An 11,160-nucleotide genomic window follows, 5' to 3' on the forward strand; every position below is an offset into this window, starting at 1 on the left:
AAATAAGTTTAATCATATTCTAGCATTTGCTAGTATTTGGAAATATATGTATTATAAAACTTCAAAGTATGACTCTAACCTTGATTTATAAAAACTTATAAACTTTTCTTTATAATGAATAACTCTCAACTCAAGTTTTTTGGAAAGTCAAAAGTTCTCCCTTTTTGAATCACACTTATGAACATTTTAATTGGTTATAAGTGCTGCAGAGGTTTGGGCCAAATCCCTTAAATTCCAGTCTGGTTTCAACTGGGTGTTCCTTGCTTAAACTTGAAAAGCCTTTCAATTAGATAGTTGAGTTATATTCCATGTTCTCCAGCTCATTTCCAAAAAGCCTGGAACCAAAGTCTAGGGAAAGAGATCCCACACGAATCCTTACAATAGAAATTAAAAAGTGGCTGTTAACCCCCTCTCCTGAGCTAAAACTTCCATGTTGCATATGGTTCTAGTTATAGTGGCCATAAACTAAGCACATTGACCTAAGACTATTGTCTGCTTAGTATTAAATTTCTAAAATTCCATTTATTGATAAGGAAAGCGTTAAGTACCACTGGTCATTAATGAATGAGAGCGGATGTGAATCATAAGACTAGTTAATTTTGGCTGTCATGCATATCCATAGCCATATCATTGAACCCACACCAAAACACAGATATGCTACCTGCATATTAGCAATAGACTGTTATTGTTTTTAAAGATGGATGTTTATGGTTTTGGATAATTCTTTTCAAGCCTAAATTTGTGTGAGTGTGTGTGTGGAGACGGGGCCTCTGTCACCTAGGCTAACGTGCAGTGGTATGATCATGGCTCACTGCAGCCTCAACCTCCTGGGCTCAAGGAATCCTCTCATCTCAGCCTCCCAAGTATCTGAGGCCACAAGTGGACACCACCATGCCCAGCTAACTTTTTTTCTTTTTTGTAGAGACAGGGTTTCACTATGTTGCCCAGGCTGGTCTCAAACACCTAAGCTCAAGCAATCCTTCAGCCTCAGCCTCCCAAAGTGTTGGGATTGCAGGTGTGAGCCACTGCGCCAAGCCCAGGCTAAATTTTCTTCTTTAAAAGTTCTCAAATATAAGAATAAATGTTGCAACATTAAACAGAAGTACTTGGAATATAGAACCTAAGGTTGATAGAGACCTTGGAAATTACAGTCAAATGAAATCATTTTTGGTAAGGTTCTAAGGCTATACAATTAATCTACTAGGGAAGCTACACAGTGCAGTCCAGAGACCTGGTCACCAAAGGTATGTCACTTCCACAATAGTAATGATACCGTTTTATTCAGGCTGTCCTTTCTGATATACGTAACTATTCATTGTGCAAATGTAACTAATGGATAATTATAAAAAGTTATTAGATTCAATGTCTTATACTAAATGAAAGAAAGCTAAGGGGGCTATCTAGAAAAAGAATTAGTGAGTGGATACCAAATGTTAATTTTTACTTAGGTCTTCGGTTCTCAAAGTGTTTATTTAGTTTGTCTTACACAAGATTTATCTCCACAGTACATCATATCAAAGCACCAGGTAAAAATTATCCAGGATGAAATGTAAATCAGCCAACATGAACCAAAATGCAGGCTTATATAAGCATGGTCTACTTGTTAACAAATTGCCATTTGTGTGATTCCTCTCTTGTTTACTCTCTTCATTCGTAGCACCTTTCGCTTGGGAATCACATGTGTTTTGTAATCAGCTTATGATGCAAATGGAAACACACGTGTCATACCACAATTGTCACAGTTGCGTAGGTGAGGCCACCAATAAGTTCCCTTAAGAGGCAACAAAAATTCTTACTCAGTCACCTGAAGACTCACAGCTGAAAAATCTTATTAAAATTGTCCTAACATGCACCCCAATTGTAGTCCATAATTAGTCTGATAGCAAAGTCCTCTTCTGGTTATTTTCCTTGTTCATACCAGGCAGGGAATAATAATCTAATAAAAATACTACTAATTATAACAATAAGTTATGCTTGAGTGGCATTTATAAAGTACACTGTTCATGGCATCATATATATCTTTTTTTTTTTCGAGATAGAGTCTCACTCTGTTGCCCAGGCTGCAGTGCAGTGGTGCGATCTCGGCTCACTGCCAGTTCCGCCTCCCAGGTTCATGCCATTCTCCTGCCTCAGCCTCCCAAGTAGCTGGGACTACAGGCACCCGCCACCACACCCGGTTAAATTTTTTGTATTTTTAGTAGAGACGGGGTTTCACCATGTAAGCCAGGATAGTCTCGACCTCCTGACCTCATGATCCACCCGCCTCAGCCTCCCAAAGTGTTGGGATTACAGGCGTGAGCCACCATGCCCGGCCCATATATATCTTTATATACATCTTTATTTTATATATATATATATATATATTTATATCATTATATATTTTTTTTGAGACAGACTTTTGCCCGTTGCCTAGGCTGGAGTGTAATGGCGCAATTTTGGCTCACTGCAACCTCCACCTCCTGGGTTCAAATGATTCTCCTGCCTCAGCATCCTGAGTAGCTGGGATTAAAGGAAACTGCCACCATGCTCAGCCAATTTTTGTATTTTTTTTAGTAGAGAGGGGGTTTCACCATGTTGGCCAGGCTGGTCTTGAACTCCTGACCTCAGGTGATCCACACACCTCAGCCTCCCAAAGTGCTGGGATTACAGGGTGAGCCACCATGCCCAGCCTATATATCATTATATTTTTAAAACTATTTTATTTCTCATTATAACTGTATGAGATATACATTATTACCATGCCCATTTTACAGGTAAGGGACACTGAGGCATAAAAAGATCAAATTACTTGTTCATACTCATTCAGTAGTGTTTGCTCAGTAGTCTTTCAATAACCATCTTATCCTTCTTCCCTACAGGCAAACTATGTTGCAATCAATCTAGACTTCTTGCCATTTCCTTAGCACCCTTCTGTCATCTTCATGCCATTTTTCTGGTTACTTCTTTTCCTGGAATTCAATTTCCAATCTTTTCGCCCACCAAAATCCCACTGTTCCTCTAAGGTCCAGGTTAAGAGACCCATTTGGTGTTGACCCTTCCCAAATTGTACCAGCTGGAAATCACCTATTCCTTCTCTGAGTTCCCAAGACTATACCGTGTACACCTTCAAACTTCTTATTTATCAGACACTACTTTTTTTGTTCTAGCGACTTGGTCATTTGGTACCTTCCCTACTAAGTCATGATTTCCTTGAATGTGGGAACATTTTCACAGGTCAGTATGTTCTTCATAAAGCCAAGCAAGTTATGTTGTCAATACGCACGCGTCGAATCAAACGAATAACCTAAGCATAGTCAAGCTAATTTTCTCATGGACTCTTCAGAAAATAGCTGGTCATTTTCAGCAACAAGAGCCTGGAATTCTTGTTAAGGAAGAAACAGTCTCTCATAGGCAGAAGCATGGTACAGAGATGAAGCATCCCTGAAGTCTAGTTTCTGCTCTACCACTGAGTAGCAATGGGATCTGTGACAAGGCACATAAAATCTCTAAGCTTCAGTTCTCCATGTGCCCAACCAATAAGAGAGTTGTGCACTATAGCTGCAAATATTTATAATGGCTCCGAGATGCTATCATTCTATGATTTATATTTACTATTGCTGAGATCTCTGCTAAAAGTGACAAGTTCAACTGAGGTACTATCTTTGTAAAGTTTTACAAGGCAACTGAGGAAGACTTAGAAGACAACAATCACTGAAGGGATTAGAAATCAGGACTATTGGGGATTTGAGGCAGATTAGTATAATATAAAATTGTTTCACTTCAAAACATCATATCCAACTCATAAGGCCCTTCAACTCTTTCTTTCCATGATCAATTAAAAGAAAATATTTACCTCATATATTGCTAATCGGAATGTAAAGTAACACAGCTGCTTTGGAAAATAGTCTTTCAGTTCCTCAAAATGTGAAACACAGACTAAACATACGACCCAGCATTTCCACCCTGGGTTAAATGAAGACATATGTTCACACAAAAGTTAGTACATGGATGCTCAAAGCAGCAACATCTGTAATAGCCAAAAATGGAAATAACTTAAATGTTCATCAACTAGTAAACCAAAGGATAAACAATATGGAATATTATTTGGCAATAAAAAGGAATGATGTACTGTTACATGCTATGACACAGATGACCCTTAAAAACGTTATGCTGAAGAAAAGAAGCTAGTCACAAAATGACATCATATATTGTATGATTGCATTTACATAAAATGTCCAGAAAAGACAAATCCACAGAGGCAGAAGTAGAGTGGTGATTTTTTGTGGTTAGTGGAGGGATGGTGGAACAAGGTACATAGTTTCTTGCTTGGGTAATTAAGAACATTTTAAAGTTAGACTGTAGTGATGGTTGCACAATTCTGAGAACGAGTTGAATACAAGTTGTGAGAACAAGTGAAAAATGCTTCCTCATTGGGGGTCATGAAAAAGCCTGTGAATGGTGGAAGCCATTTACTGCAATGGGAACGGCTAGAAAGAGGAGAACATTCTGTCTTAGGCTTGAGTTTTGTATATTCTCATTGGACATGAAGCAAAGACGTCAAGTAGTCAGGTGAGTATGTCAAGCACTGATGCAAGCACTGGAGATCAACAGCGTATACAACAGCCAAGCTATGTGCTTCTGGCTCTTATATCCCTCCATGTAATGATTAGGGCAATTTTACAATTATCATCCAAACATGTATTTAAACCTCATGTGATTAGATGAAAGATCCTAAGGACTGGCTGCAAATGGAGGAGAAAACCCCAAGGATTGAGGCCTCCGTTACTCCAGCACTGTGTTGAGTCACGTACTTTGGGTAAGCATGCTACCCTAGATGCTCTATGCTTCTATCATTGTGTAACACACTGCTAAAATAGTAGAGTTGATAGGTATTTATGTTTTAAAAAGAGTTTATAATCATTCCTTCGTTCTTTATATAATAATTTTTTAAAAAGAAGAAGAAAAGCCTACAGCTGGCTCAGGAAGTTCTTCTGGATACTTTCCCTCCTGCCCACCTCCCTCCCCCAACATTGGGTGTTCCAAGCCCCTCACAAAGACCTTGAACCCTCAAGTAGTGGCTCAGCTAATAAAGGCACACATGGCAAAAAAAAAAGAAGAAGAAAGAGAAAAGCAGTATCTATGCCAATGTATTGATTTAGGTTGATAGATCTATACCTGGAGACCCTGTAAGAAACACAGCAATACTTTTCTTTAGAAATAAATCTGTAAAATGGCACTCTATAAATCTTCACTGTTTGCTTGAACTCAGACCTGATACTTTTACTTGTCTAAACTGGAAAATGATAGGATCCATGCAAAACATTTTTCATAAAGCTATATATAGTATTGTGGGGGAAAAGTGAGAAAGTCAAAACCCCGATTGGATATACCTAAAGGTAAAATATTATTCACACTTCTCCTTTAAATGCAGATTTTCTAAATTATCATTCAAGAAACACCCTCGTCTATCTTCTTCACTCTTCAAGAGTTTCTCTAATTCCTTTCATTAGATCCAAAAAAGAAAGAGGAGGAGAATAAGAAGAAGAGGAAAGAGACGATGAATGAGAAGAAAGAGGAGGAGGAGAAGGAGGAAGAAAAAGAGGAAAAGGAGAAATAGTAAATAAGATGATAATCTTTTTTTCTAATACTCTTCAAAAAGCAAATTGCACATGGGAAGTAAATGTACCTCCTGTAGACTGCCAGAACTATTTCAGCAGATATTACTAGGCACACACACATCCCACATACATCAGCTCCCTTCATTGCTATATATGTGCTTACATGTCTATATTTTTATTGTCAAACATGCTATTTTACACAAGCTGCTCAGGGATGAGATGGCCAGAACTGCTCTTTTTATATAATCATCACTTTTTTTTTTTTTACAATATTTTTGTTTAATGTTCTAAGAAATCCTTTTTATGGTCCACATGTTGCATGGCATCAAGGGTTATTCAAACAAAGCCAATTCAAACATGGTATTACTGCAGAGCTTCAAAAACACATTTCAGGTTACTTATATATAATTTAAGTTCTGAAATAGACTACATATGGCTATGATAATAAGCCCATTACTGAAAAAGAGCACTTTAGCCACATGTATAAATGTCTATGAGATTCTACATCTGCACTATGCACATACATTATCTTTATTATATTTATCTACCCTAATATCAGCTGTGCCACTTTCATTTAAGAATAGTTAAAGGGTAAAGATGAGAAAAACATTCTCATTTTAAAACATCTTTTCACAAGTATTACAAAATTATCAGATTGATGTAATTATCAATTGATTATCAGATTGATGGCATATAGATGTAATTTAAAAGTGTTGCCATAGTTCCTATTAATTCCCCATAAATGACTGCAAAACCCTATTCTTATTCAAAAATTTAAAAAAGCTGGAAAACAAAGGCTAACCTTAACATACATTCTCCTATATGATCACACAGAAGAGTCTAGATGTGATTAATCTGCATCAATAAGAAAACCATTATTTACATCCCAAATAGAAAAGTTTATCTGCCGTTCTCAACTAACTTCATATTTGCTCTCTATGGATTGCTACAGGGACACAACACTGAAAAATTATAAATAATATTAGCACATAGCTTCTATGAGGTGGCAAAACTCTAACATTTTTCATCTACTATAAAAATGCACATATAAATAACCCACCAAGCAAATATCAATGCAAATCTATGTATCATTTCTCACTGAATAAAATTAGTATCTGTGTCTAGCACAAGGATGGTCAGTATATCTTCGAAATGGTACAAGCTTCTGCAGATTTGAAATTCATGTGGAGTATAAGCACACACCTCTAAGAAGAATCAGTAAACAGGAATCACAGAATCCTGGAAGAGTAACAAAGCTTAGAGATCCTACAAGCCAACCTCTTCACTATATATGTGAACAGTGAGTCTCAAAGTGTTGAGACAGCCTAGAGGGCAGTGTTGTCCACATCCCAAATTTTCAACCATCCCCTTGGAGAAACTGTCATTCTGAAGTATCCAAAGGCAATCCAATGTCAAACGTATGATTTGCATATTAATTTAGTACAAGTGTCCAGGGTTTCCTTTGCTTTTGACACAGCAGATGCTAAATACAAAACTAGTTTCACACACACAAAAAATTTAACATTGCCTTTTCAGTCTCGACTCCTCAATTTTGGCATTTTTCATTACATTACAATGAATTCTGCTGCATAACTGTGGCCCAGACACATACTGCCCCCTTATCCTATAATGTTAAATCAGAACAAAGGTTCTAGCTTGTCTTTGGGGGCAGGAGAAGGGTGGTGTGGGAGAGAAGGAAGGAAAGAAGGGAGAAAGGAATAAAAAGGGAGAGAAAGAAGGGAGACAGGAATGAAAGGAGGGAGGGAGGGAAGGCAGACAGAAATGGTGTCTTGCTACTGCTGTTCCAGCAAGCTGGTTAATTGCATTTGTTTCATATATCTCCAAACAGCCTGGTATATTAATTACATTCTGTAACACTAAGCTCTTCTGATTTCCTCTGTCACTTCCACTGAGCAATTTAATTGTATTCCTCCTAGCAACACACTGATTTAAAAATACATATATAAAAAAAACCCTTGGTGATAATTTTGTAGTCTAATGTGTAGTTTATACATGCATTTCTGTTGAGATATGTAAATTCATGATTTATGAGGACATATTCTTTAAAAAGTTATACCAAAGTCTTCTTATCGTGAAAATCAAACACACCTGGGACAAATAGGTAAACCTATTTTGTTTTGGTAATGTACATGTATTTTAATGTACTGAAAAATAAATGCATGAAAAAGAATTATAGATGTTGCCATAGTATAATTCACAATAATTAAATCTTAAACATCTACTGCTTAGACTGGGAAAAGAGAGAAGCAGTGCACACACACGCATCCCTCCCCTACTATCGCTGGGGGCAAAGATACTCATGTAGTCCATGATTGAAAACAGCCACTTGACAGTAGGTAAACTCTTCTGTACTGCCTCATGTTTATAGAAAGCCTTCCTTTTTGAGTCCAATACATTGGGCTCTATGCAGCAGTAGCTGCCAGGAACAAAGTTAGCTACCACAGATGGGCAAAAACAGGCAGTGTCCCAAATAATGAATTCACCCCCAATGCAAATGCTGGAGGAAAGTTTATGTGGCAACGAGCTATTGTGATGGCTCGAACAGTTGGACTAATACACTTTAGGTTCTTTACAAGTACAATAAGTAATTAAAAACCTAAAGTACTGCAATCCAGTTACGAAAAAAAAAATCTAGTACTCCCCTTATACCAACTCTTTCCATTGATATAAAAATTAAAGCCTCTAGAAGGTTAATAGCAAATATTCTGTTAACTTTTTTCTTTTGAATACAAACCAAAAAGCATGTTAATGATTATTTCCACTCTTCATTCAAAAGAGCCACAAAAAAGGATTTTGCAATAGTCACACAAGAAATTGACATGCTGTGAAAATATCCCAGTAAACCAAATCGGAACAAAAGACAAGAGAACCAGAGGCAGAATGCTGTGGGCTTGACAGACTGACTTAACCTAGAGGGAGACACCTACAGCACCTGTTTAAGGTCTCTACTGTGTTTGCCCACTGGGGACTGAGCTGAGTGTTCCACTCCTGTGGCCAGCCCACAGCTGATGCTTCCCCCTTCGTGGAGCCTCGCCCAGTCTCACTTTTGACAGTTTTCTCCCTAGGATCTAAATTCTTCATTCTGATTTAACGCTAGGAGAGCATTCACTGGCACACAGGTGATACACATTGATCTCAGTCTCAAATTCCTAACCCATTGAACCTTCCTTAGAGTGTCTATTACTGTATTTCTTCACTTGAATGTCTCAGACAAAGTTCAGACACAAGAGCAAACATCAAACAGAGAGCAGGCACAATAGTATTAGGCTCTTTCAGGAGACTGACTGTCATATTTCTTTTTCTAACAAAACTGGGAGCCCAATGATTTATTGTCCAACTCCTTAATTAGTTAAGTAAATTACAGCAACAATAACAACAATAGGTGACTACCAACATGTTCCACTTGCAGCAGTTTAGAAACAAAAGACTTAAATAAAACCTCTGCCCCCAACGATCCCGTGCCTGGCCAAAACGGACTAACAGACATAATGTCATTTCATTTATAACCCACATCAAATTAAAAAAGAAATGGTTTGGGGGGATTGGGGGGTGGGAGGCGCAAAAAAAGATGAAAGCATTTTTAACTTACCATCAACCCCAACATATAAAAATCCACAGAGCAGTAGTTGTGTAAACATCAGCAGACTCATTTTGACATATTAAAAAGGATCCAGATTGTTTAAGAAACCAGTCCCAGAGAGCAAAAGTACAAAAATGAGTATCAAAAAAAGAGGTAGGTCCAAAGTTTAGACTTTCCCAGATACTAATTAAAGTCAAGAGGAGCAAATCGCAAGATCAGAAGGGGTTGGTGGAGAGGTCTTGAACGGGGCACACTGAGATCCATCCAAATTCACAGAGGGCACTTCAAAGGCTGCTGTATTTCCAACACTCCGGCTTCCTAAATTCCCACAAATTCAGCCCAGCCAGAGGGCTTATTCGAGTGTGTCTAACCCTCTCTCCTCAGGCTCCACTGCAATCCAAAGCCAAGTTCTTTCTTCAGAAGTCAAGATGATGAAGGGGGAGGAAGAGATCTAATTCCTAGAAAGTGTTCCACAAACTTGCCAGCGCGCTGCCGAAAAACCATTGGCCTGCCCACCGGTTTCTTTCCCCCGGTTTCCTTCTCCGTAGCAGCTCCACGGCCGGAGTTATTTTTTAATACGTATACATTTTTACTTAACTTCCATAATAAGGATGTGTCAAAGCCACACTTTGCAGGCGGGCAGCCTTGTCGCCTCCCTCCACCTCTCCGGTTTCCAAAGGAAAGGAGAAGCGAAATCAGGACGGTTCGGGTGGAGAATCCGAACTCCTACGTGGTGGGGCTGCGGGGAGGGAGGCAGGGAGGGAGCGAGGGAGGGAGGGGCCGGGCGGAGGCCGGGGCTGCAGCCACCCCCGCGGGGCCGCCTCGGAGCGATTGTGCACCCGGCGGGCGCGGGAAGAGCCGGGCGTGAGAGCCCAGCCGGGAGCGGCGGAGAAGGGGGCGCTCGGTCCAGCGCCAGGCGCGGTCCGGCCCCCGCAGCCCCGCAGCGGAGCGTCCGCCTCCTCCAGCAGCTGCCGCGGGTGGAAGCACTTCGAGGAGGGAAGGCGAGGCGGGAGGGAGGGGAGGGAGGAGTGAACGCTGCTGGGAGTCGGCCGGGGAGGGGCGCGCTGAGCCCTGCACCTCCGGACTCCGCCGCCCGCCCGCCCGCCCGCCGGGGAGTGGGGAGGGTCCCGGGGACGGCGAGGAACAAATTCGGGGACCCCGCCGGCTGCCCAGGGCCGAGGCCCCCGGTCGACCCTGTCCCTTTCTCCGCGCCTGCGGGGCCCCCTCCTTCCCGCCCCGGGAGGGGATAGGTGGGCTCCGGCCTCGTGCTCCTCGCCGCGGCCCGTTTAATGGGCAGGTGATTTTCTCGGTGAGTGATTTCACCGCAGCGCTTCCTAATTTTTCATCCCTCCGTCTGCCGGGGCTGCACGCGCTTTCTTGAAAAAGATCGCCCTGCAGGACCCAGGGCGCAGCCTCATTACCGTAAAAATCACACTCACTCACTTCACCTTGTAGCCAAATGAGCAGCCGAGTAGGAGGAAGGAAGGGAAGGAAAGAGACAGAAGCGCCTTTCGGGCTGGAGAGGTTATGTTAGATGCTTCCTATACGGTTCAAAAGCGCAAGGGGGAAAAAGCAGGGGGCAGAATTCTCCAACCTCCAGCGGCTCATTTTAGCCAAGCTCTGTGGCCCCTGCGGCGTCCCCGGGGAAGGGGGGAGAGGAAGGGGAGGCGTCCCCGCTTCTGTGACTCAGTTCCCTTTTGACCCCGCAGCGATGAGTCTGATGCGCGATCGCGCAAGGCGAGGGGGGTCCGCAGAAGATGCTGAGGATGGGGGTGCGGGGATCACAGAGCTTGGGGGAGGTGATCCCCCAAGTCTTTACCCTCCAGAGACCAGCACCTCCAGAAGGAAATTCGGGAAACACAGGCTCTGGGTGTGGAAAGCCGAAAGCCCAGCTGAGCTCGTGGAAGCTCAAAAAGAAGCCGAATTTCAGCCCAAAGACGACAAAACCCTGAAAATTAAGGC

General features: G+C 41.3%; 1 protein-coding gene across 6 annotated transcripts in view; it reads right to left on the reverse strand.

Annotated features, from left to right (window-relative positions):
- The window catches only part of ROBO2 (roundabout guidance receptor 2), a 635,780-nt gene extending 625,851 nt beyond the window's left edge, over positions 1-9,929 (reverse strand). For 5 of the 6 annotated variants that reach the window (XM_032150412.2, XM_032755092.2, XM_032755094.2 and 2 more), the window contains exon 1: positions 9,208-9,929. In XM_032150412.2, the coding sequence (XP_032006303.1) occupies positions 9,208-9,268 (61 nt within the window). In that variant the 5' untranslated portion in view covers positions 9,269-9,929. The remainder of the gene's footprint in view (positions 1-9,207) is intronic. The other variant, XM_058437646.1, reaches the window with a different exon arrangement.
- Between the last annotated feature and the right edge of the window lie 1,231 nt (positions 9,930-11,160).

This window comes from Hylobates moloch, unplaced genomic scaffold (assembly GCF_009828535.3).
Source record: "Hylobates moloch isolate HMO894 unplaced genomic scaffold, HMol_V3 SCAFFOLD_4, whole genome shotgun sequence".
NCBI lineage: Eukaryota > Metazoa > Chordata > Mammalia > Primates > Hylobatidae > Hylobates > Hylobates moloch.